Consider the following 27,970-nt stretch of genomic DNA (forward strand, 5'->3'; position numbering starts at 1 on the left):
CTACGTGGAGATACAACAAAAGAATGCTTCATTGCGAAGAAAACACTGCTGTAATCTGTGGCACTCTTAGTCTCCTCTGAGTGAAAATTTCCAGTTTTCACACTGGTGTGAATAAAAAGTGACTGTAACTTATCCACCTGATCTTGGATACCAAGACACTCTTGCAAGACCCGAAAATGGATCATAGTTAAGTTTTCAGAGATAAAATTTTTCACAATATATTTGCACCATATTTATCTAACAAATGGAGTTTAATGTATTATCATACACAGAGAATATATGTGCTCTTCTATATGTAATCACACTTATGTAATCACACATGGCCCCATTGTTAAATGGTATCAGAATAAACATGTTGCCTAGGCAGCTCAGAGTATTTCTCTCCAGCCCTGATTTTTATGTAAATATGCTTTGAGTCTTTACAGTGCTATTTTATGTCTGTGAAACCAAGTCTACAATGCCATACGGAATTTACGATATTTCAGATTTGTGTGACTTTTCTTTATTACAATATCCTTATTTCATGAATTTTATTCAGTACTTCTAAAATTAATTATCCAAAATACATGTACTGGCCTCTATACAAGACTGTTCACTGTTGAATTGTGAAAGTGGGAGCTCTGTTGTCGAAGGATTTGTGTCCGGTTGTCATTGATTACGAATTTTACCATGTTAGGTTGCATCAAATTGTCAACAAGTATTTCCAAACAATACAAAAAAAATTTGAGTCGCAAGGTAATTCGAAATAGGAAAGGTCAGTTTACGCAGTGTTGCAGCCAGGACGCGCCCTTGCGACAATGTCCCCGAAATGGAACCCATTGTCCCACATTCTCACCTACTGCAGGTCACCTTAGGCATACTCATGAGTCAGTTGTGTTGGGTGTAGTCTGAAAGTAATATCTGTTACTGACAATTACCTTTGTTTTGCATGATTATTTTGAGGCTTATATTTATGTACTTTTTTAGCTATTAAAAGTAATTAGAACGCTGGATTTGATATCATAATTTGCTTGTAGTCTGACTGAGCTCTGATTGACAGCAGATACAGTATACTTGCCTGAAATTCAAGCATAGTGATGCGGTCTCGATAACTTTACTTTTGTGTGTGTGTTTAACTAATTTGTTACGAAATAATATACAATTTGATTGATAACTGCCACATGTTGACCCAAAAATGTACAAAATGTCCCAAAAAGTAAACGATAGTGGGACACAGTGTCCCCTGATTTAAAATTCCCGGCTGCAACACTGGTTTATGGACAACACAATTTTAGTTTCTCTGTCATATGGATTGAATTCTGCTGATTAAACTCCTGTTAGATTGCAGTGAAATACGATGTTCAAACACGACGAAACAAATCGGATATGTGTGCTGTTAAAAGAAAGACAATCAGAGGTTTATTAAAACACTATGTGACCTTTGCCACATCCTTTACAAATTACAATGATTGTGACCTGAACAGAAACCAACTGAAAATATTGAGTTGTAATCTAAATATTAAATAGATTTGGATAAAAAACACAAAGTTAGAAATAAAATGAATGATAGGTAATTCAATGTTAAAATTGAATAGTTTCAAGGATTCCTGCAATATAAATATATCCATACAAATCTATAAGAAAAGAAAATGCTAGGAAAAATTTTAGAGTTCATCTCTTGGCTGTTGCTGCTGTGCTTCTAGGTACTTAGGATGGTTCTTCACGTGGTCAATTCCTGTCTTTAAAATTCTCATGAACTCTTTCACATCGAAAGCATAGTCAGTAAACTTGGCATGTGGCACTCCGAGTGATGGGTGATTAGTCTGCAAGCAATAAAAAAAATCACGATATTGTTGCCATGGGTTACAGGTAATGTAGAAGCTTTTCCTGTTACCACCAAAGAGCTTAAAGGGGCAGTCTCCAATCCCTAATTCTCGCATTAGTGGTTGTTGACATTGATTGTTTATGTGATTTTAGTCCTTTATTCTCCTTTGAAAGTTGTGACACAGTCAGTCAATTTGCTCAGAGATAAAGCTGATAAAGAACCTGCCCCTTTAAGGAAAACTACTCTCAAATAATTATTTAAGTTGAGCTTTTAAATAACTGAAAAGTCATACTGGCTTCAGTGTTCTGAAATCGTGGTAAATAGTCATAAAAACACACAAACAAATACAAGTGTTATGATGTGGTACACATTCATAGATGAGTAAAAATTTTAGGATTAACTTGTGCTTGCAATAATGGTCATTTTGCAAGCCTAATTGATAATTTACATTGACAAATTATTGTAGGCGCTATTATTAAAGGCATGTACAATCTACTTCAATCATCTGTCAAGTTTAACAATCTTCGCTCTATGTGGTAGGACTTGGATAAGCATAAGAATACACTACATCAGTATGATATTAGGTTGTAGCACATTAACAATACACCTTATTTGCATGTTTACAGTGACACTCATATGATTATTAGTTTCTACGGCAGGTGTTTCTTGCATAATATCAAAAGTATTGTGACCCTGTAGAGGTCCATACCTCATTGTGTTTCTCCAGTTTGCTTACTCTAGTCCAAGTGATGTATTTGATACCTCGGAGACTGGCTAGATCTTTGTAACACCTCGGATCTTCACAGTTGTATCTGACAGTTTAAATGGAATGAACACCACAAAGTATTCACAAAAATATCCGGCAGAAACGTAGGAGTCACGGATGGCATTCATCCTGCATTATGTCAGGTTACAAAAAACACTGAAGTGTTGTTGAACTGTTGAATGTACAAAAACACTGAGATCAAGATTTTAAACATGAAGAAGTGATTTAATTTATGCAAGGATATTCCTTACAGGCAGTGCAAGGCATGATACCAGCCAATACATCAAGCAAAGTCAAATGGAGGAAATCCCTCTAAATTATTTGCATTCAAAATGTAGAACCTTCCGGACACTAGCAAGGAATGTAAATAAACATTCAAGCTGGTTATTAAATGAAAGTCTAATTGTCTAACAAAGGAATTCAGAAAACTGTGTCCACAGAAACAAAGCAGAACTGAACTGAAGACAAGTGAACAGTCCATATGTGAACTCCATAAATCATGGATTATGAGAGACAATGATAATTGACCGAGAGTTCTAAATAATTATATGCAGTGAGTCAAACTGAATGAATATGACTTACACTTCAAATATGACAGCCCAGTCTGGTTGGAAGAGGAGATGAGTTAACCCAGCCCCATGCATACCAATGAAAATATCAGTGTTGTGTGTTATCTGATGGGGAAAAGATGAAATATATGTAAGTTGAAGCTTTATGTGTTTATACAGTCAGCATACACATAGTATGAAACTGACAAAAGTACATCCCATTAGGACTCAAATTGCGTATTCTTCTATCTCACACATGTCTTGATGTCTTACAATTACTATGATTATCATAAATGTGCAGGATTGCTGGATTGCCAAAACAGCCAACTTAAAGATACTCAGCTGTGATGTTAATTAGCCATTGCAGAGCTATTTACCAGCTATTTAGCTATTTTTTCAGTGGCGCTGAACACACCTTGTCTACTCAGCCATTCAAGCTATTAGTCGCTTTTAGCTGCTATCAGACCTCTTTGCTTGTTATTAGCAAGCTATCAGCCACTCTTTGCTTGCTATTAGCCAGCTATCAGCCACTCTTTGCTTGCTATTAGCCAGCTATCAGCTATTTTGTCATTTTAAAGTTCTCTGAAAATTATATTCTCCCTTGTTGGATTTTATGTACGAATCTTTTGTTATTAACCTCTGACTAATATTTAATCTCCTATTACACATACATTGATTCCACTCCCATCGAATATATTTTAGACTGTCACAAAAAATGAATGAACTTATTTTTCCTGACTTTCTATAGCATTATGCATACTATAATTTGAGCAGTCAACCCAAAATTATAAAATTTACGTCATAATATGTATTCAAATAATCAAGACAATGAATTATCTGATGTCCATTGTGCAGTGCTTTTATACAAACCTTTATCCCCCAACTTTGTCAGTTTTGTCGTCTCACGAACTTTGACCCTTTGAGTGCTATAATTTTTCCCCACCAAAAATTTTAGTGGAACATTTTACCAATGTTATGAATTTTTCTCTAATTTTCTTGACAATTATGGACCTAAAGGAGATCATATTTCATTGGCTAAACCTTCTTATCAAAATTTTGGCAAAAACCTGAAAAAATTGCCTTGGGTATATTTTATAAAAGCAACAAAAGTTGAATTTGGCACTCAAAGGATTAATCATGCCATAGTTTCAGCAGGATTTTAATTTCATTATTTTTCATGGTTAGTAAACTTGACCTGCAAGAGTGAAAACAATTCCCGAGAGAGCTAGTTGCTACCTTCTTGGTTCTACAATATTTATTCAATGTATTCATGACACATCTTGTGTACACATAAACACAACTCACGCTCATTACTTCTTCTGTAAGCAGTTTTCAGGCCTTCTCCCATGCACCCACTTGTTGGCCGGTAGCCAGCTAAATAGCTGGCATATAACAGCTATTAGCAGCTAATAAAGACCAATAGCTTGAATAAAACGTCTAGCAAAGCCTACTCAGAAGTCACCACATGTTAGCAGGTAGCCAGCTAACAGCTAGCTAAAAACTGCTAATAATGGCTAAAAACAGCTGATAGCTTGAATTGCTGACTAGCCAGCCCATTTCAGGAATCACCACTGGTTAACTGATAGCTACCTCAAGGTGACTAACAGCAGCCAATAACGTCCAATGGAAACTCAGTATAGCTTGAATTGCCATCCAAGAGCTAACAACAAGTTACTCATATGGCTAACCTAGTTATGAGCCACATATAGCTATTAGGGGATGTTCAGAAATCCGGCAATACTGCACCATACTCACAATTACAATATTTATCATTTGTATACCACTGAATGTGAACAGTATAGATAACTTGCAAAACAAATGTCTTGTTGGTATCATATGACATGCATGCCTTGCGCGGATCAGCAAAATACCCACTTTGTGTTGTTTCTGCTTTGTTCTTTTAGAGCATATGTTTGTAAAATGTGAGTTTCTGTTTATTTATTTCATCTATACAAATACTTCAATAATATTCACCATTATCACACGCTCTTCAAGTACAGACTTGTGATTAGATCTAGCACATCCCCTTCAAATTATAATGTTTGTCGTTCAAAATGATTTTTGTCTATTTTTGCCATTTCAGGGAACACTGAGCAAATCGCATACATGCAGATCAATGGGACAGATGCACAGAAATCTCACAAAGTGATGCCTATTGGATAAAGTCAACACAATGCCACAAACTAAGTAAACATTGTCAGCATTACACTTAATATAGAAATTACCTTGAGTTGTTCTAGGAAAGGCATGTTCCTGCTGTAATGGATTGAAACATACAGATTTGATGATTAATTATTAGGACATGGAATGAATTGAATTCAAAACATTTTTTATAAAATTACCCACTATCCATACTGATATTAGTGGAAGATTACAAAGATTGCAAATCCCATGCATTTCACTCTACTAGTGGATAAACTATGGAGCAACAAGTTCAAAATCACAAGCCCAAGAGTTGCTGATATTGTTCCATTACATATCACATTATCAACTTTACACAGGGAAGTAATGATATGCTGGTCGTGTAAAACCTGTTGGGAATGGCTTCAATCAAAGGCATGCCATTATACACATACAAGTGTAAGCAGCAGGCTGTGTTGCATCAAGTATGAAGTTTATACTTCCATGTATAAAGAGAAGTCAACAAGGAATTGAGGGAAACAGTTAAAGTGAATAAGCAGGGAGATTTTGAAGTCTTGATCCAGTAAAAATAGTATGGGTATAGCAGCATTTGGAGACCACTGGTCTGAGGCCAATATCTAACAATGTTGGCAAGTAGAATTGTGAGACTCTTGTCTGAGGTAACTGCCTTATAAAGCTATTAGCACCGTTACACCCCCACCCCTACCCCAACCTCAGTCTACCGTCACCATCTCACCACTGGCTTGCAGCATTATGAAACCACTGGTGTAAGGTCACTGTCTCACCAGGCTAGTAGCATTGTCAGTGACCATGCACTCTTCTAAATTAAGTCACTGCAGTCTCACCATGCTAGAAGCATTGAGAGAATGCTTGCTGGGTCTATGATTTTTAAAGCGCAACTAAATGTCTACAAGTGGACAACTGATGCGCGGTCACCAGGAATATCTCTTTGAAACTACCCTGTCTATGGGTCAAACAAAATTCTGATGCTATGAGACCCAGCAAGATGACAACAAACAGCTCATATCTGATCAATAAAATACTAACATTTGCAGTAAACTTGTATCATAATAAAAAGACACACTGGAACAAGTAATTTTGCTTTTTAAGTATTTTACTTTTAGGGGAAACATCCAGTAGTGGACATAAAATACACAGTAATCTTTCCAGCCTACCTGCTGTAATCTACAACTTTCACTTCCAATTCTTTCTTCTTTTTCATGGCTTTCACAAGCTGTAAAAGAAACAAGGCCATTTAATATTGCTAATTTGCATTAAATGAGCTACTTTACAGTGAAATATAATCTTCTTGAATGAGTTACACTATTTTTAGCTCTCAGAACAGAAATAGGAAAGGCCATTTATCGGCTAACATGCATGGAATGTGCTCATTCAGCCAGATATCAACTTGTCTGATGAGTAATATTATTTTACAGCTACAGAAATAGATATTGGTAGAGCAAAATAAGGAAAACTTTGAGGATTTTTAAAGTGCTAGTAAATGTCTGTAAGTGAATAACTGATGTGCAGTCACAAGGAAAATTTTTCTTTGAAAATAGCCTGTCTCTATAACAGCTTTGAAACTACTGTCTCTATAACAGCTTTGAAACTACTGTCTCTATAACAGCTTTGAAACTACCCTGTCTCTATAACAGCTTTGAAACTACCCTGTCTCTATAACAGCTTTGAAACTACCCTGTCTCTATAACAGCTTTAAAACTACCCTGTCTCTATAACAGCTTTGAAACTACCCTGTCTCTATAACAGCTTTGAAACTAGCCTGTCTCTATGACAACTTTGAAACTACCCTGTCTCTATGACAGCTTTGAAACTACCCTGTGCCATAAGAGCCCTGTCACTGTATATTTTTTACTTAAATTGACTACAAAACTCCTCAAAAATTACTATAAATCTAGTATCATGAGTATAAAATACACAGAGGAATATTACCCGTAAAGGGCCAATAGCTTTGAACTTTTGAACATTTTTTTCACCTACCTGGTTTTCATTCACAATGTTACGATGTTTTGTGTTTCTGGCCAATAATGTGACACGAATTTTATTTTGCTAGAGAGAAAACAAAAATTTTAGAAAGATATTATTGTGTCCTGGATAATTAAAAAGAAATGACAAAAAGTTGATAATGATGCTGGAAAAGTAAACTTGCTCCAAGTCTGTGGGCATATACATATAAAAACCGAATAAAGTACTTGGATAAACTTTAACAGACTGTTGGGCTAGTGGCAGGCAATTGTGGAGATCATGGGGTGAACACTTTGGCCCAAAACTGCGCTGCCAAGAAAAGCCATGCGACTGGGGCTAGTCTGCTAGAAAATTTTTGATACTTGCTTAATATATGAATTTTTGTGACAACCTAGACACCATTTTCTTAAACAACTGGGCTTATCTTGATTTCTGAAGCTTCACCTTTAGTTTACAGATTGTTGTTTGAAACAACAAAAAGATCTGTGAAGGAAGAGCTGTTGGACATATGACATACATACCAGTGGACCTTGCTGTTTGATTCCCAGTCTGTGAATCACGTGTTGTGAGAACGCCCTCATGAGGCCACTCTTGGAACAGTCTGGTACAATTGGCATGTTGTAGAAAAAACCACGCTGCATGCGAGGTAAGAGAGTAAACACTCCCTCACGCATGCAAACCTACAGACATAAAATCCAAAAAGAAGATAAACTGAACGAATGGTCTCTATATGTTTTTGAACGTAATCAATGATTGACTAGAATGTTCTCTTGTCTAATGACGCATGATTGTACATAAACAGATGACATATGGACAAACTTGGTGTGTTTGCCAATATTTTTATCAATTTCGTAATCGTCACAATATTAGCTGAAAAATATACCAGTTAAACCAATATGCAGAAAAAAAGGTAAAAATGTAGGAAAAAGTGGAAATATGAAGTGATTGATGAACTTGTATGATAATAATTAAAATGATAACGGGGTTACCAATGGTGGGCTGAATGTTTTTGTACTTTTTCCATCTCCAAAAAGGGTTACAAATATCGTCTATTTACTTGTACATTCTTTTTTCCTTTTTTACAAAATATTCCACATTCTACACCTAAGATAATTTTGAGTCAGCTTTACAACATTTGAAAGAAAAATGTAATGTAGTGCTTGAATTAAAATCACACTTTTTTCCTCAATGCTTTGGAAATCTGTGACTACGCCACCTTCATTTACAATTGAACAAAAATGTGCAAAATTGATGAAAATCACACAAAGGTTTTTTTGCACTAAATTTGCAAAGCTGTTTAGTATTTGTTGATTTAATAATGCAACGTGCCACTTGATGTGCTGTTGATAGGGGACACTCATCTTCTGAGTGGTCTCAGCTAATCTTTCTATTTATCTATCATACAATATTTTGCATGGCTGCTTGAACCTTGCATGCGCACACTTGCATGTGTCCAAATTGAGAATAATTTCCATCAAAGTCACTGGATATTTATCATGGATGGAAATACCTGGAAAAGTGTGATTATGTGCTCCCCAAATATTTCACTGAGAAGATTCAGACTTCACTATACTAAAGTTTTCCTCATTTTGTTTACGTTGTTCCCCGCACAGATAGTGTAGGATTCCTCTGCCATTCTAGTACCCAGGCTTTAGAGAGATCCTAGACTATTCAGGAATGGTGCACACCTTCAAATAGACCAGACTTAGGAATGACTTTTGTACCCTTTCACCACTGAAATGAGCTTGGCAATAATTTTCACATCTTAGAAAAAAAGAAATTTCTTTTGAACAGAAAATTCTCCACTATTTCGCATCCATGATACATATAACAATGGCTGTGATTTTGTCATACCTTTTTCCCATCCCATTCTCTAAGTGGTATAATGGGATGGTCGGAAAATGCCCGCCAGGTTGTTTTAAAGAAGTCACCATAGCTCAAGCCACTCTATGAAGGGATGAAACAGGAATGCAGGTGCTTTAAAAAAAGACAGGAAAAAGACAAACACATCCCCTAGACTATATTTACACATTTGCCATTTGGTGTGTTGTCTGCAAAAGCTTCTTGTTTGCATTTGAGCTAGCTAGGTTGGAGCAAGAATGAAGAGAAAAAAAAGGAGTGTGGCATTTGTGCACGTGACAAAGGCTACCTTCTTGCCGTCCCAGGTTTTCAGTCGTATGAGGGGGTATTCTGTGAAGACTTGCCAAACTAACTCAAATAGGTCATAGTACCCATATGCTGTCTGTAATATCAAGAGTAAAGCTTGTTTTAAGTGCGCATCAAGGGCAAACAGAACACCTCCATGACCTGCAAAGAGATGCATGGTTAGTAGTCATGTAGGTGTTCCTGCACTCAAAAAACGCCCGACAAAATTACTGGAATTCTGTAATGGGCTGAATTGTGGTTCTTCGATAGACTTGTGTCAGCAAACAAAATTTCAACAGTTTGTTGCAAATAGGAAAGCTCTTCCATCTTGCTTTTTGTGTCCTTCATCTTCTGTTATTTTTCCTACAAAGCTGCTAGGAAAGGAAATCATTAGGAAACCAGAGGTATACATATCTATCAAGTTAATCCATGTTTCATTGTTTGCACGTATCGAAGCCACAAAAATGTACAGATCAACTGTCAATACTGCATCATTTGAATTGTTAAAGTATGTTGGAGACAATATATGAAAACAAGGTGAAAAATTGCAGAGTTTACAAATACTCACTTAGTGTACATTTCATGTGCGACTGTTTACTTACTTTTGTGTACTTTTAAAGGGGTACAAAGACATGAGTGAATAAAACGCCCAAAGTCTTATCATGTTTTACTTGTTTGAAGTAAAGAATAAATATTTCACCATCCTTCAACAATACAGACACCAAAGATTAATTTCTCTATCAGATCTGTCCTTATGTTTAACAGAGGGTGCCCATTGGAAAAAGCTGATTTGATTGTTTTCCTGCGGCTTATATTTAATCCATCTACCAGCATATGTCAACCTTTCCAATGACAGAGCCATCTGTGTTAGGGATCTAAATTGCAAAAATGGGGTCATTGGCCCTGATGGTGAAAAGCTGTTCACACAATTCAAGCCTCACTACAATAGTAATCTGCATGTTGAGTGGGCGAAAGTGTCAACATCCGTCCCCGAGTGTTATGGTGTGTGCATGATGTCCATGTAGTTCTGCTGGCAGAGACACCTTTGTACAGTACACCTTTGCCGACTCGCTCTGTGCATGTATTCTATGTTTGTTCTGAACTGCAGCTGGACCCAAGTAACACGGGCGATGACAATCAAGATACTCTCACGGGAAAACGCCAACCATTGTACTTCAAACTGCATGACCTTGGACTTTGGTAATGAACAAGGCACTCCGTACTTTTGTTTCCATGACCAGCAGTTTAAACATCATGCACCATTCATTACACAAAAAGGTCACAACACTTCATTACCTTAGAGCATTGCTGTTCTGTAAAAACTGCGACTGCTAGGGTTAATTGACACTTTGTTGATCATTATTTGAAGTGAAAAACCAGACTTTGTTGTCTGAGTTGTATTCCAGGGGACTGCATACAGCCACAATGACTTTTCTCAAACTCCCGGATGTTGACATGGTGCAGTCAACACTCTGCTCCATCAAACATAACTAGTAATGAGTAAAATATACATGCAGAGTTCCAAGGACTCGTCAACTGATCAATAATGATTTGAGGTGAAACACACTGGGCCAAGAAAAAGATTCAAATTCTCTTTTCTTTTATAATTTAGCCTTTAAAGGCGGAGCCTCCCTTTAAAAGGACGCCAAGCTATGACGGCGTTCACTGTGTAAGTGGACACCAAACAGGCAACACACGGGCACACGCTCCAGAAAATGCCAGTTTTTAGTTTTCCCCGTACGCAAAAACACACACAGACTACCAAGCGGTCAGCGCAAAGTTGATGCCGATCAAACTCTGTGGTTATATTCAAAGTCTAACGCGACTGGAAGACAATTTTTTAGGAAATTCAAGCGTTTGTGGTGGGGAATCAATGACCGTTGGCGATTTGAACCGACCGTCAATCAAAAGCTTGCATAAACTCTGTTTGCAGGATTAGCAAAATGTGACAAAAGGTTGAGATCAGTTTGTGTGATTAATGTTATAGAAATCAAACATCGTACTGGCCAGGTGTTTGACTGGGAGGAGAACTCCACTAATGCGAGAACCTGGGATTGAAAAGTGCGGCTTTAAGTCTTTTTTCTGTTGAACTTGAGATTCTTGAGCTAAACTTGATGGCTTTTCGCAATACTTTATAAATACACTTTCAAAAACTAAATATAATGTATTTTACACAGCCAACCTGAAACTTGATGCCACCCACCTAAGGAATGCCCTCAATGATGGATGTGATGTAAACAATACAGTAAACACCTCATTTATCAATTTTTCATCCAGGATATTATGTACAGAACAGTGGAATTGTGCATCCTTCACACAATGTTAAAGGCCTGTGTCGGCACCAGATTGTCTCCTCAGAAAATTTACCAAGAAGATCACAATTTGAATGGAAAACAAAAGGCTATCACATCTCGATAATACGCTAACAGATCAGAACAAAGGCGATCCCAGGGATCGCAGAAGAGTGCCTTTAAAGAGCATTTGGAATTATTGAAGAGGATTTGAATGTTGAATTTGTATGTTTACCACACAAACAAACTGTTTTCAGATGTTTTATTGGTTCTTGTCATTTCCATCCTGGTGCACGTTATGATGGTAGTCTTGAAGCCCATTCAAAAAATTACATTATAATGAGGAATGTTCTCTGCGGGAAAAGCAATATCAATATTGTATACAGATTAAGATACATTCAAACAGCTTTTGGTTACACCAGTTTAAAAGGTACATGTTGCGAAATTTTACATAATTATCTTGTTTTTAATAGATACAGGCAAGTGTCTGAATACAATTGCACTGATCAGGTAATGTTGTTATTGAATGTCATCCAACTGTGAGGAGGTATGATCCCCCAAAATGTTTGATATGTAAAACACAGCATGCTCAAATGCTGCTCAAATGTCACTATTGCCTTGCCAACAGCAAGATGAAACACTTGTACTTTACTTTTGCATGAGTTTCAGCATCTCTTGCTTTGGAATATATCTTTAACTGACTTGGACATACAGATCACCAAATCACTTGATCAACCAATCCTTCAGCACTTGGGCAGAGAAATGCAGATGGGCACTGTATTTCCATGTAAACTGGGTATACAATGGGTTTTTAAATGATAACACTTGAATATAGATTTAGGAACTTACGGTGTCCCACATGACTATGTAGACGTCAGTTGAAAATGTGCTGTTGATATGTTGAGAGATGTACATATTTACAAAATCACAGAAATGGTGATACATGTTGATGCCTGCAAGACAAAAAATACAGATTTTAGATCCAAAATCCAAAGTAATCTCTATTCTTATCTTTATCTTTCAAACTCTTTTCAACCTACAAAGGTTAGTTTCATTTCCTGCTTTCTTTCTATCTTTAACATTTATTTAGCACATTCCTGTTCAACTGGAAAAAAAAGATGTCACAGCAAACTGAACTAGGCATTGTACATACCTGCATCAAGTTTGATCAAGTAAGTTGGTTTATTGATTACGATGTCACAGTGCTCAGAACTGGGTATCCGAAAATCCAATGACACATATGCATTCATTTCTCCATACCTGGAATAAATTAAAAGTCACAAATATTATTCAGATATGATTTTCATCACATTTAGTCTAAGGAGTAAAGCGGCAATTTTGAATTTCAAATGTTAGTAAATTCTGTTATTTGTTTTCTCTAATCTCAAAGTGTGTGCTCACCAATGTTTATTCAACGTTATGAAAGAGAATGGGATTTGAGCAGTTTTGAGGTATGTATTACTTTAAAGGTATACAGTCACCTGTTATCTAAATATGCCCATATATGGTCAAAGGGGCGTTCCTTGGTATTCAAAATGCCAATGTAATGGCGCTGTTTTTAAAAAGCGGCCACCCGCTTAAAATCTGTGATTGGTTAGATTTTCTCTTTCTATGGTAACTCTGGCAAAATTGGGACAGGTGACAGTATACCTTTAAATCAGAAAGAAAAAGCACTTGGTTGGTGTTCAAAACATGGTAAAAACAATTATCAATCAATACAGAACTTTACAGCATGATTAGGTTTACACCACAACATAATAAATCAGCTAGTATCTGCATGGAATGGTACGTACCAAGTTTTTTGTGAGGTAAGATAATGTAAAAAATTCTGACAGACACACAAATACCAATGTAACATACACACCGGTAGATATCCACTAACACTGGATGAAACATAAACCACCAAACATCCAGGTGTCAGAGAAATTTATCATTTGGTGGTGCAGGTTGACCAGTTATTTTTGATTCTATTGTTTTCTTTGATGACCAGCACTGATTCCAAAACAATGCAATCACACTTAAAATGGCAATTTTACCTTATGTGTACCATCATCATCTACAAGTCATTTTGATCTAATTAAGATCATGCAAAAGACCATAAATTAATGAATATTCATAGAGTATCAATGATATTTATGAATAGTTTACAGAGACACACCATGATTGTAATTCACTTCTATGTGCAGATTCCGCCAGGAGAGCTTCTTGCTGTAGTTGACAATGGCCGCCCAGCTGACCTGCACTGAAAATATCTTGTCTGAATCTACAGGGAAGAGAGAGAAAGGAACTGCATTGGATTTGCCAGTGTGGAGTACTGTTGCAGTACAGATATTGGGACTCTCAAACTTTACAATTCTTTTCTGATATACCACTTAAAACTCTTGGTGTAAGAAAACTTTTCACCATCTTCCTTTTTCAAAATTCGGAAATTTTAGTTTACTCTACAGAGTTGACATAGGGATCGCAGCCATCTTGAATTTTGGTAAATCTGTAAATCTTGGGTAATTTGTTGCTCTAGTGCCAAAATTTGAGCGGTGACTCCCTACTCTTATTCTTGACTTTGAAAGAGAATGAATGAGGAATTCCTTCAGAAAAGTATGAGCAAAAGTTTAAGTTGTTCACTTTTGAGGCGCATACTGCCTTATAATAATTCATCAAAGGAATATGACCAGTGAAGTGTGGTTGGGCAAATATATGGAAAAAATGACTGTGCTATTAATCAACGTAACACTTATTGTAATTTAACTTGGTATTAGCAATAGGAAAATGCTGTATTTACGTGACCATGCAGATATTGATTATTAAGACTTACTAAGCAGCAAATGACAAAGAAGAAAATGATGAGTGGGATTTTGATATTAACAAGCTCACAAAATCACCTCATATATCTGACAAAAACCAACATGTTGTAAAGACAGACAACCAGTGTACAGTGCTAATTGTTCTGTGCAGCTGAATGTACATTTTTCACCTCAAGAGTTTCAATTTATCAAATGCAACAGATTGCTGAGAAGATTTTGAAATTGTTTCACATTTTGACCCTTAGATTGTCATGCACTGCAAATAAAAATCGAGATAAAAGTTGAATGCTCTATAAACAATAAAAAATATTTTTGGTGAAATTAAAGTGTAAAATAGTAATATTGGATAAACATGTAACAGCTTACCTATTTCTACTGTTTTTAGAGTCTAAATTACTAAAATCCATGTATAAATTGCGTACCCTGCAATGTCGCAGATATTGTGTACATTCTAAAAGAGAATCTCCCTATGGGAAGAAATAAAATTATGAATTGTTATTGTCAATACATCTGATGACACACAAAAACAGAGGGACAACTTTAAGCTACGTTAAACGTCACTGTATTTTTGTTCCAAGTATCAACTGCAGTTTCTTGGTCTACTTCCCATAGCATTTTGCAATACCCAGTATTTGGTTTGTCAGTGCAGTGTGTAAGCCTGTGACTTGCGTTGTTGTATTTGATAATTGAAATGAAGTTAGACCTGAATTTGATTATTACACCTGACAATGCAGGACACACACACATAAAGTCAACGTTGACAATCTGAGTACAGATATTTCAACAAGCTGTGGAGAGTAGACCTTGAAACTGTTGTTGACACATGCAACAAAAACCTGGAAAAATCGCCGAGAGTTAAATTTGCTGGGCCTTTACCATTACTGCATGTACAAAATGGTACTGAGGAAAAATATTTTCACCTAATTTTAGCAAATATATAGCAATGTGAAAGGCTGTAAAGTTCACAAATCAAATGACTGCACTAACAGTTCAGGATTATTCTATCAAAGGTTTAGAAGTACACAACAATGACTGAGATGTTGAAAATAGTAAACAAATATAAATTCAGTGAACTCTGACCTCTGTCTGTGGAACACAATATGCCGTCATGGTGCTCAGCATTTCTTTCACATAACCAAAGTCAGCTATTCGGAAGAATTCATCCTCTTGCTTTTCAATGGTTCGAGCCCTGTGAAAAATTATCAGTGATAAGAAATGAATTCCAAACAGACACGTCTTTGAACATTATCCTTTTAGCAAGTTTTCATAGTTGGAATTCTGACTGCCCTAAACCAATTTATTTTCCCAGAAATAGGTATATTCATGGTTGTAATTTGCACGTACAGGTATTCCGGTAATTAGCTTGTGAGCGATCACTCACACTGAGCCAGCATGAAAAGGCTCAGAATATGAATTGGTCAACAGCTACTACATACACTGGCAATACAATGTACATGCTGACAAATTGTTTTCTGTGTTCATAATTACAGAGCAGCTGGTATCTCATTATAAATAATTACCAGAGAAGTTGTTACACTTAATTTGTATAACAGAAAAAGTGATCTTGTTCATACATGTAAAGGGAACATTTCATGCTTACAATCAATTAACCAATCACAGGACACAATTTACAGATTAAATATTTTCACCACCATATTGCTACAAAAAAAACCTTCTAAATGGCGAATGAATAATAAAAATGTTTGAGACAAGTGATGTACATGCATGTAGTTTTGTGAGAAAGAGGAAATTTGAGGGTCTGTTTTGATTCAATTTTTTTATATTCTTTGTGTATGAATGCCTAGCTGCAAACTACCGTAACTCCTAATTGTTCAGAGTCAGCTTTCTGATCATGGTAGCATATTTATTGTATGTCTAATTGTGGCTGATGAATTCAACAGTGGAAAGGGGGTGTGCACGTCCAGTTTCAGCTCTTCAGCTAAGCTCAGCCAAAGACTTCTCCATATACAGACATAAAATCTGTCTTGCAGACTGATGAATGCCCCTGGCAATATACACATGAGGTACAGAGGTGAAATTTATCCTAAGGCTCTCTAAATGATACTGACAGATACATGTATTTGAACTGCGACAACTTCTACCTTGAAGAATTAATTCAATTTTTTAGCCTTCCCATTATTATCCCATAATGTTTTAGGAAATCAAGTTATCAAAAACATGACGATGTTTAAACTTTAAGTCAAGTTTACTCATAGGTAATCAGGATTTATAGGGTCCATTACACCACTGTTGGATATGTGCAAATGAGAAAGCCAATACAATGTCTTGTTTTCAAGAAAGTGTGTATATACATACATCACAAACCAGCAAGCAGTGGAAAGTGACGGTCTAGTGTCATGCATAAGTATATAGCCTAAGCTCTGTATCCAAAATGTAGCTATAGACAAGATCTTCGAAGTTCTTTCTGATTTCTGGGCTCTGAACATTTGGATGATATTTGTATCCTGAAAATCAACTGATGATTGGATCTGCTTTTTAATTTTACTCTAATCACCATGGAACACACTGTGTATGATGGAGACACATATTAAACACTTCTAGTACTACTCCAAAATCATCTTCAACAATTTCTGTTTCCTTTGTGTAGGTCAACTCACAGGTGCATTAATTCCATGTCCCATTTTGTATGCGCAGAAAAAAGGGAAGGTATGACACAGTTTTGCCCTCTGGACTGCAAATCTCATACACCATGACATTTCTGGTTAAAATGTCAATGTTGGTAGCTATGTACTTGTGTTTATAATGTCTTAAGTTTGAAACATGTAAGTAGCATAGCCACAAAACCCTTTCACACAGCTGTTGCACATGTAAATGTACGTACGCAAGAGCAGGGAACTGTGGGTAAATAGGAGTTTTCGGGTCAAAATGGAACCAAATTACAATAAGCATGAGTCAAACTCTAGGACACTAAATATCAAAGGTGGTGATCTATCAATGGATGAAAGATATAGGTAATGAAATATGCAGCTTAAATATGGCGAATTTATTGAATTGACAGCCAAAGAGAACAAAAGTTTCATACCTTCTCCTTTTATTACACTATTGTACACTGAAATTTCCAAGCGCCTGTGGGTCAATCTATCCCATTGAACCCAAGGAATATACACTAAAAACTGGTGGTTTATGGTTTCAGGAAAAGTTTGGAAGTCACATAAATCTCTCCACATTATAAACAAAGTGACAGTCACTTTGTTTAGACTGTTTTAAACAGTACCAGACTGAGCAGACACATGTATGGATATATCGCTGCCCACTACGTTGCTTATGGCTGACTTCTACATACATTACATTTGCTGAGAAGATGCTATGCCACTAAAAATGAGTAAAGAAGTGGTTTCCTTTGTGCAAAGAGAGTACATTTATGAATATTGGTTTTTACAATAAACACCCTGTAACGCTGTAACATTCAAAGTAGCACTTTTCTTTCAAAAGAATCTGGAGCGGTCACTTTGTGTAAGTTTAATGGTGTATGCAAAAATTTGAATGACAGTTGCATAACTCAAACATGGCTTACTGCAACAATTCAATGCCGTGGAGTGTGTCCTTGGCATCTGTTGATTGATGGTGGTACATAATTCAGTTCACTATCTAAAGGTATTGTCCTTTGGCAGAGAACATTGAATAGCTTGTCAACACAGTGCAAGTGACCAAAACCTGACGTGGTTTTGAGGCTGTTAACTTGTTTGCCTTGAATTGAAGTACACACAATTCTCCAGAGCCTTGGCTACACAAATATAAAAGTGTATGCTACAACTGTGTTGATTTGCAACCAAGCCATGCATGATATTAACGACTGCCATTCAAATTATACATTACATGTAATAAATTAGTAGACAAGTGTAAATATTTTTTAAATCATAGATGGTTTCATCTTCCAGTAAAATGCCAAATTATCTGTCATTATTTCATAAAACGATATGCAGGAGAGTTACTGTTCCATTAAATCAGACATTCCAGTATGGTGAACGTAAAATCTCAATATTTATGCCTGATATTGTAGCTGAGTTCTATCATCCCTGGCATTAATAAACACACTCATATTAATATATACCGGTACATTGGGGAACGAAATATTTTATAAATGTCAGATTGTGTGTAAAAAATTTTAGTAAAATATCCAATTAGCTATTCTTATTGCATAAATCACTGACTGTAAGATTTTGTGAAAGGGTTCAAAAAACTGAGACAGAAATCTGCACACAAATGTTGCTGAGGAATTTTTTTTAATGGATGCCACATTTACAGTTGCATGCCAACACGTAAAGTTTGTTTCGAAAAGTATGAAGTGAACTCAAAAAAATTACAATGGTTGACAAAGTTCAGTAAAGCTTACTAAGTACAAAGCTTGGTCACTGACATTTTAATCCTCTTTTTCCAAAATTGTATTTATTTCAATGGTTTGTCTATGGAGCCTGGTAGAAAGAGGATTAAATTCATTGCAATACATGCATCTGACGACTGCTGGCACTTTTAGAAAGTTTTGATGTCTGTAGCAAGTTGGACAATTCCAAATTCCAGTACCCTGTACTGCAGAAGTGGGTATCGTAAAGGGTTTTTTGAACTTTGTCCAACTTTCTACAAACAGCAAAGGATTATGTCTATCGCTAGCCTACCGTATATGTAAACCATAGAAAGTCGAGCGGAACCACAGTCTGTGTGTAAACAGACAATCAAAGGGTTACTCTCTGTCTGTCAAGGCATTCTCATACACAAGACTTGACTTCACAAAAGAATAGAGTTTGCTGCAATCCCTAGTACAATACCATGCAGTACAGCTGTAAAGAGAAACCCTTTGGGTCCAGAAGCTTTGACTTGTGTTGCTTAGAGACTGTTACACGGACAGTGTCTGACTATATTAAATACAGTAAGCTTCATACAGCCCCAACCATTCATATTGCTGTCTGGCTGTTTCAAATGGCATTATTTGGCATTGTCCAACAGAATTATTGGCTGATTTCATGGTTGTATAAAAGCAATTCACTGCTTAATTCACAATACAACATTGCTTAACCAGTGATAAATAGGAATGACCTTTACCATGTGACTGTGTTCTCATACAGCAAAGCAGCTAAAAACACTACTGTGAATGATAGTGTTCATGTTTGAGAGAATTCTTCTGTGACTCCTTTTTTTTTAATGATTTGCATAAAGTTTATTGACCTTATATGCAAAGCTGAACACTCCAGGCATAACACAGACATTTGGCACATTTGTGAAGGAATCTTCTGAAATCATTATTTTGATCTTTGCAACATCTTCCCTGATTACTTTAATCAAAGGACAGAACATCCCTAGATATGTAATACTGGCATTTGGTAAAACTTAAAACATGGTAGTCATCATACACTACACTACACTCTGTACTGCATTTTTTTGTTCAGTATAGGTTTTTAAAAATCTTTTTCCTTAAGGTCAGATTATTTAGTATATTGACATTATGCATGCATATACATGTGTCAAATGTAAAATGTATTTTTTGTATACATATACATTAGATTCAAATTACCGTGTATATTACTTTTTAATCATTTCAACCTTACATCAATGTATTTCAAAAGACTGCCATTCAGTACAGTCAATTTGGATCGGCTAATATATGTACTGCCATTCCCTACTGTTAATTTGGATCAGCTAATATATGCTTCATTCATATTTACTTAATTGTAGTATTTAAGTGCACTGTAATATTTGCCTTCATATAAATAATAATACTTGCTTTCTACAAATTATTAGGAAGTTTTTGTGTACTAGAGAAAACCATAATGTATGCTCAAATGATACATGCACACGCACGTTTATATACGCGTGTACAATATACCGGTATATCAGAATCAATAAGTGCTGTAATTTTTCCCACTTAAATTTCAGTGTAACATTTTACCAATATTTATGAATTTTTCTGTAATTTTTTGATAATTTTTGTACCAATGGACATAACATTTTAATGGCTGCAATTTTTGACCAAAATTTTGGGAAAAATCTGCAAAAAACTTGTCTAGATCTGAGAAAAAGTTGCTGACTATGTCACATTCTATAAGGGGAACAAAAGTTGACTTTGGCTCTCAAAGGGTTAAACTAAAATACTTAAATTTGTTTAATGTTTGTGAACACCTTCTGTATGCTTTTTTAACCTAAACTATTTCTTTCCAGCCTGACTTAACAATATGCAGTTTCTTTCAGCCTGACTTAACAATATGCAAAGTAGGACCCTAACTGAAAATCAGCTTATTTCTCTACTAACAAAAAAAGAATTATCTTTTAATGAACAACTTGCAGATTATATTTTTACTTTATATAAACAAAGAAATACCTAGTTATATTTATTATTAGCTACTATTATTATACTGTAATACTTTATCTTTATTGCAGAAATTTTAACTTATTTTTGTATCACACTTTTATTGCCACAAATATGATGTAAATCCTATATTTACAAGCAAGCAATAAAAATATTATTATTATATGCAGTTTCTTTCCAGCCTGACTTAACAATATGCAGGAAAATGAAGAATGTAAAGTTTGTGGATTTACAGAGTTGCAACCAGGAATTTTAAATCAGGGGTCACCTGTCCTACTACCGTTTATTTTTAGGGACATTTTGCACATTTGGGGACAACATGCGGCAGTTGTCAATCAAATTTTATATTATTTTGTAATAAATTAGTTAAACACAAAAATAAGTATAAAGCTGTTGAGACAGCATCACTGTACTTGAATTTCAGGCAAGAATACCCATATCTGCCGCCTGTTAGAGTTCAGTCAGATTACAAGCAATTATGATATCAAGTGCAGCGGACAACAGGTTCCGTTTTTGGGACATTGTCACAAGGGTGCGTCCTGGCTGAAACACTGGATTTATATTGTAAGAATTTTTGTTTTCTTCTCCCTTCATGATAAATTGTCTACAAAGCCCCTGGATGACCTTTGACCTGTAATATGGCTTCTGACACGGCCACAAATGATCGTTTGCAAACCTCCGTGACAATTTCTAGTTGACAAGACAATGAAGAAACTCTTACCACGCTTGATGATGTTTGGTGCACACTGGATATCCTGGCATACTGGCTTTGTCAGAACATCCATTTTCATAGCCCCAGCATCTACCAGTATCTAAGGCATCCTGGGAAGTAAGCAGGGATACAGTTGACAAAATGTCTTATATATTCATTTGTGTAAGACTTTCATGACAACTTAACATCTCTACCTACATTTGAAAGCCCCTTGAATCACTGTTGACCACAGGTAATGAAGAATTACAGTCAAACTTTTTGTCTTGGTGACTGAATTCACAGAAATTACTCAGCGTTAATAACATTATAAAAGCAATGTTCAGCGAGTAATGATAAAAGAGTACACTTAACAACCTTCCAATTCTTTCAATATGCCACTTCATTCCTTCTCAGCAAACTAAATAATGCAATTATGAATTAAATTTGATGACAGCTTCACATTTTATTTGATAAATTTGTACACTTATATCAGAGCATATGTTACTGTAGTATGTGCACTGAAAGTGACTTTCAGTTTCGCCTTGCTTTGAAACTTTCCACCATTCTCTTACCAAATCATGAATAAAAGTCAGGGGTCACCATGCAAAGTAAAGTATTAGAGAAAGAAATGTCGAGTCCTAACATTTACCAATATTTGAAATTAAAAATGGCCACCATTACTGAGTAAACTATATGGTACCATTGACCGTCGAAAAAAGAAAATTTTTGATTTTTAAAAACGACAGTGAATATTTTTCTTCCTTCCACGAAGAACTTTAAAATGCCCAAATACGAGGCCCCAAGACACAATCTACTGTTATTAACATTACTGCTGTTGCAAAAATGTCAGCATTGCTGAATGGTTATACTGTCACATGTTGTTTCTACACTTCAGTATAACATCTCTGAAAGCTTCTTGCCAAAAATTCTTCAGTATAAAGTGAAGAATTCGCTCGAGATCTCTTTGATTAAGAACATTGCTGCATCTTCTACCAAGCGGTAATGGAAGTTGTAAAGTCTGTTTTTGGACATATTGAAAACAATTACCAATTTGAAGAAGTATAATTCAAGTAACTATTGTCACCTTCTTTAATTACCTCATCTACGGTATTGTTAGTAAGTGTTTTTGACTGAAACATAGCATTAATAATAGGGTCAGTATAACATTGGATTTTTGGTGTGATTATCTTAAACTCTGCAAGCACAGTAAATTTGTTATTGTACAAGTATAGAATACTCAACCCATGAGAAATTTCATTATTTGAATTCAAGGAAGAATTTTTTTCTATAAAACTGAATGGTGTGGCACCCCATCAAGGGGCGGGAAAAGACACTACCAAAATTCACATTGTTATCACCTCTAAAATGGGCTGAACATGAAATCACAGCCCCTCCACAATAGAGGGACCATATGAAAACCTATCACTGCTCACTGTGCTTGGTCATTAATATCTGAAATGCAGGTATACAGTAGTTGGGTTTTTCAGAGGCCATTGATAGAAGATCGTACAAAGATCCCATGCATTATTACATCTGACACTGGTGTGACATGCTGCAAAGGACATCCACCTTGTTTGAACTCATCTTTTATCAGCAAAGGATCACACAATGAACCAGACACTCTCTAGTATATGCACAGCGAACAAACACATGTGAATTGTTTTTTTCTTTATGATTGGGTGTGGTGCCAAAATCTCTTTTGTCATGCCATGGTAGGGACTTTAGTCTTGATGTTTTATGCCATTCATGGATAAAATGTTTAGGTTAGCTGTCTGTGTGGTTTGAAGTCACACTAATCTTGATACCTGTTACTGTACGGCATTATGCACAGCTACTGAAGCTATAACTTTACAGCTTATTAGGCTGACCTGGAAAAAATCTCGAGATGGGTTTTTCTATTACTATTGATTATATATAAAAGACCATCTTTCATTTTTTTGTCGTCACTGTAATTTTGCAGTACCAGTACATTTTCTCTGTGGTATGCATAGTACTAACATTTCAGCAATAACCGACACCAAGCAATGTGTATACGATATGTTCACATCATATATAATATGCATCATCAATAATGAGTGAAAATACTAAGTGAACTGGTCTATCCCAGTAGTCGACCCTTTGCTTGGGTGACTACCATTACATCATAACAGTCTATTGAAATTCTGACTTGAAGAGTTAAAAAGGAAACTTTTCTCTGACTGAAAGCTTGTATATATTTTCAACTTAACAACTTAGAGACTGGAAAATGGTAATACTACATATTTGCCTTGGAAATTCAGTTTTAAAAATTCTGCACAAAAAATTTAATGGACTGCAAAACAGTGATTTAAATAAATCAATGCTCCATTCAATGATGAATCATTGCTCTTTAAGTATTTTCAACTTTCATGGCACCAAATCATATTATGGTCATTTGCAAATAAACCCTAAAATTTGGAGTTAAAACTATATATGGCGTGTAAATAAAAACATTTTAGCCAAAATAAGGGACTATGTACCTCGAGGTAGGAGACTGACTATTTGCCCTCCTAAAAGTCAGGCAAATGGTCACCTGCCCTCTGGCATATAATCCCGTATTTGGGCTTATAATGTATAGACAGCTGTCATGCATGTATCACAAACCCCTTCTGATAATAAACTCTAACTTAGAAGCAAGTTGCAACATTATCAATTTTATCCAACCATCAACAAAAACAGGAATTAAAAAATGTAACTTAGTAGCGCGACATTATACGATGACATATACAGTGCCAATGATGCAATACATGTATGCTCACGTACAGCGTACAAAATACAGTGTGTGTGGTCAGGAATTACAAAACAGCTTTTTTCTTCTTTTGGTACTCTCTTTTTAAATAATCAAAGGTAAATACTGGTAATAAACAGGGAGTGGCTTGTGTCATTTCTGCTATTGCATTGTGATGACCTCTCTTTAAAGACACAAACTGTGAGTTATTATCGGGTATTCTTTGAAACTCCATTAACATCATTGTAAGTACAATACTGATTACTCAAGTGATAAAAAGCAGGCAGAATCTCCAGCAGTGTGCTGCTGAATTTTTTTTGTGAGGGTTGTTGGTTGTTGTATAACTCTAATCTAATTACAAAGAATCTTGGGCATCGCTCTGATTTCCAATTGTTGTTTCATTGTCAAAGGATTCTCACCTCTTTCATGCAACTAGGACACACTGCCAACAAGTCTGGCAGAAATTCAGCTAAGCTGCATCAGAGGCCCACATCTCTAGCTTTTGACATTTTTATCAAGTTTTTGTTGCTGGGAGCAGCCACAGTTTCTTGTTCTTTCCAACAGCAACTTAAAATACCCAATACAGCTTGTCAACATTGAGTCTTGCATTGGTAGTTACATATAGTGTTGATACTCAAATTCAGGTCTGGACTTGAATTCAATTGTCAACAACAATGCCAGTCATGCACTGACATATGCAACACTAGTACTGACACTGATAAACAAAACACTGTGCAAGCATTTCAAAACGCCACAGGAAATATACAAGAAACAGTAAGTGAAGAAAAAAGTACTCAAAAAATGCCAAATTAATACAGTTCATGCAGATTTTACACTTAAAAATAGAAAAGAGATAACAAATAAATGAAGAGAGGGCTTCCACTTGTTCATGGGTATCACCCAAAGCTCCCAAAATGCACATGCTCTTTACCTTATATGGGCAACTGCTATTCAACTTGCACAGCTGGGCCTCTACCTGGTGGTTGTTAAAATAATATGGATACTGTTCTGGATGTAAATTAGGATCTATGAATTTCACATCTCGTTTGTTTTTCACCCTATCTTCAAGTTGTTCTTTCAAGACATCCTCTGATGAGCCATGATCAAGGCCCACACCGTCAAGGTCATTGCCAGTGCCACTGAAAACTGTACTGCATATTGTAAGCTGAAGCACTAGAGTCTTCAAGACTGAAAAGCTTACCATGGTAACAAAATCTAGTTGGAAGAAAACACATCTTGATTTAATCAACAAACTTGCATACAATTAACACAACATACTTAAAGGGACAAAGTCGGCCATTTTTCATGAATTTTGTTTGATGCAAGATACTACTTATATTGTTTGACATGTTGAAAGATACTGAATGAATGGGTGATCATGAATATATTCGACCCCAGTTTTAGACACGATAAACGAAACCATGGCAAAAATGAATTAATGGTCATGACCATTAATTCATTTTTGCGATGGTTTCACTGATCGTGTCTACAACCAGGGTCGAATATATGCACGGTCACCCATTCATTATCTTTCAACATGTCAAACAATATAAGCAGTATCTCGCATCAAACAAAATTCATGAAAAATGGCCGACTTTGTCCCTTTAACTGAATGATAAAATTCACAGACGGTTCTATCTGAGAAAATTCTACTTCTCATACCATGTATTTATGCCTCTGGGTAAAAGTTGTATACATGTAGAAACACAACATGGATGTCTAACATATTCTCGGTACCTTAAAAGGGGGTGGTCGTCAGAACTGCGCGTGTGCGACTTTCTTTTTTACAAACAATGTATTTCATGCATGATATCTATACTATGCATCACTTCAACATAGCTGCAACATGTAAAGTTTACATGTTTCAACTTTCATCAATTGCCAACATACACTAGATAGAGTATTTACATTGGTCGTAGGGGTCCCTGGCAACCTTTGAGCAGAGTTCCAACGACCACCCCCCTTTAAACACAAGTTTGTCATGAGCAGTAAATGAGTCATAAGTCTAAGGCGGTTGACCATATTTTCAATATGGCAGATTTTTACAACAGGTAAAACACGTAAGACTACAGAAGCCAAAGTAAAATTTTAGGTTAATCAAGAATTTTATACCAGAAATGCCTAAAAAGTTGAAAGACGCATAAGTTTAATTAGTTTCACAGACAAATAGAACATTTTGCAATGACAGCCATTATATTAGTTTTAAAAGTATTTATTATATTACTTTCTCAAACTCTTGCTGTGGTGACAAGTTGACTTTTTACAAACAGTGCATTGCAATATCATGTGGTCTGCCCCTCCCCCCCCCCCCCCCCCAACTAAGCACGAGAAATGCTAATTGTTTTGTAAGGTTCCTGAAAATGCTACAAAAATTCGTTTAGGGGAGTATAAAATGTTGACATATTGTTTGACAGAGACTGAATATTTTCATGAAACATGATTGTATAGTATTTCAATAAGTGGGAAGTGTGTTGCTCAGATTAGCAGGCACAATTATAATTGTTCTGCACGCACAGCTGGACAGGTATGAACTTGGGGGAAACCACTGTAACTAGCGGTAGTGCTGGAGGCTATACCATAGGCTGCCATCTACTGCAACTGTCAGGTACATTCGTGTGGATCTTTTTCTAGGGTCTATGATTATGCTTGGAATAAAACAATATAGAGTGGGATTTGATTTGATTCTTTGGACAAGACGATGGGCGTGACTGTCGAAAAATAAACGGGGCTTGGTAAATTACATTCATCCACTTTTTCGCTAACTTCGCAGCATGTACCTGCCTGGAATACTATTTGTCTGTCACGGATGGCGTATAAGTTGATGTTTACCAATGACACCATATATTCAGACTGAGTGAGCGTAAAGTAAGTGACACAACTTGTATAGTAAAGCATCACTTTCATTCAACTGAAATTTGTGGACACAACTTCCGGGAACAAGGACACTGGTTTCGCCCAAATTAAGCGGTTAAGATTCAGTTTTCTATATTGAACATGGAGGTAATTTTCACTTGTATGGTTTAAACCTTTGTAATATACCTTGTCATGAAGGTAGCGAGTTCTGTTGCGACGGTATAGAGACGGTATATTTGATTTGTTTCTGTTTCACGTCCCCGGCCTCTCGAGATCTCCAGTCTTGCTTTCACCCGTCAACCAGTCAAGACTGTCGAGCTCTCAAAGTGCCATAGAGTCTCACTTGGTTAATCATTACTGTCGCCGTAAATACCGGCGATTCTAGTACAACACCACATTGAAATATCGACTGACCTGAATTGAAAGAGAAGAAGTCACAACCTTTACGGATATTCACTTGACTTTCACATGTACGATGGATGATTTCATAACAACCGTGTTACAGTGCTTACACTGTTGTGAAGATCGCCAGAAGCAAGGGTACTACGGATAGGCACGGAAGTTCGAATGCGCTGACACGCAAAAGCACGGGCTGATAACTCAGTCTTACGCTACCATCGTCTATGCCCCACTCTCGTTTGATCAGGTATACTATACTAGTCCAGTTGCACTGACGTGTTGTGTACACTTCCTCTTCGTTTGAATACAGCTGATGTGTTGTTCCGTCGGAAAGATCTCTCCACTCAGGCACGTACACGCATACTGTTACTGGCACGCTTTTCGTTGGTGGCGCTCTTCCCATCAGGTGTGTCTGAGTGTATGGGTGTGGTCGTAATACGAGACCAGATATGAACTGAAAATGCTCACGTGTTTCATTATAT

The 27,970-nt window shown here is 36.2% G+C and overlaps 1 protein-coding gene across 4 annotated transcripts; it reads right to left on the reverse strand.

Annotated features, from left to right (window-relative positions):
- Positions 1-189: 189 nt before the first annotated feature.
- Positions 190-27,879, reverse strand: LOC139135754 (EGF domain-specific O-linked N-acetylglucosamine transferase-like). 4 transcript variants are annotated; one of them, XM_070703424.1, is made up of 16 exons: positions 27,504-27,879; positions 25,168-25,451; positions 21,521-21,621; positions 15,561-15,669; positions 14,847-14,947; positions 13,838-13,942; positions 12,833-12,939; positions 12,529-12,632; positions 9,098-9,190; positions 7,765-7,923; positions 7,259-7,327; positions 6,436-6,494; positions 5,344-5,374; positions 3,153-3,244; positions 2,514-2,616; positions 190-1,802 (listed from the first exon to the last, which is right to left on the reverse strand). In XM_070703424.1, the coding sequence occupies exons 2-16, from the start codon at positions 25,438-25,440 to the stop codon at positions 1,644-1,646; spliced, it is 1,665 nt and encodes a 554-aa protein (XP_070559525.1). In that variant the 5' UTR covers positions 25,441-25,451; positions 27,504-27,879; the 3' UTR covers positions 190-1,643. The 4 variants fall into 4 exon arrangements, with proteins under 4 accessions (XP_070559525.1, XP_070559527.1, XP_070559528.1 ...); XM_070703426.1 differs by having other exon boundaries at positions 5,344-5,371; positions 27,504-27,861; XM_070703427.1 differs by lacking the exon at positions 9,098-9,190 and adding an exon at positions 9,393-9,485 and having other exon boundaries at positions 5,344-5,371; positions 27,504-27,844.
- Positions 27,880-27,970: the final 91 nt, after the last annotated feature.

Source organism: Ptychodera flava, chromosome 6, assembly GCF_041260155.1.
Source record: "Ptychodera flava strain L36383 chromosome 6, AS_Pfla_20210202, whole genome shotgun sequence".
Taxonomy (NCBI): Eukaryota; Metazoa; Hemichordata; class Enteropneusta; family Ptychoderidae; genus Ptychodera; species Ptychodera flava.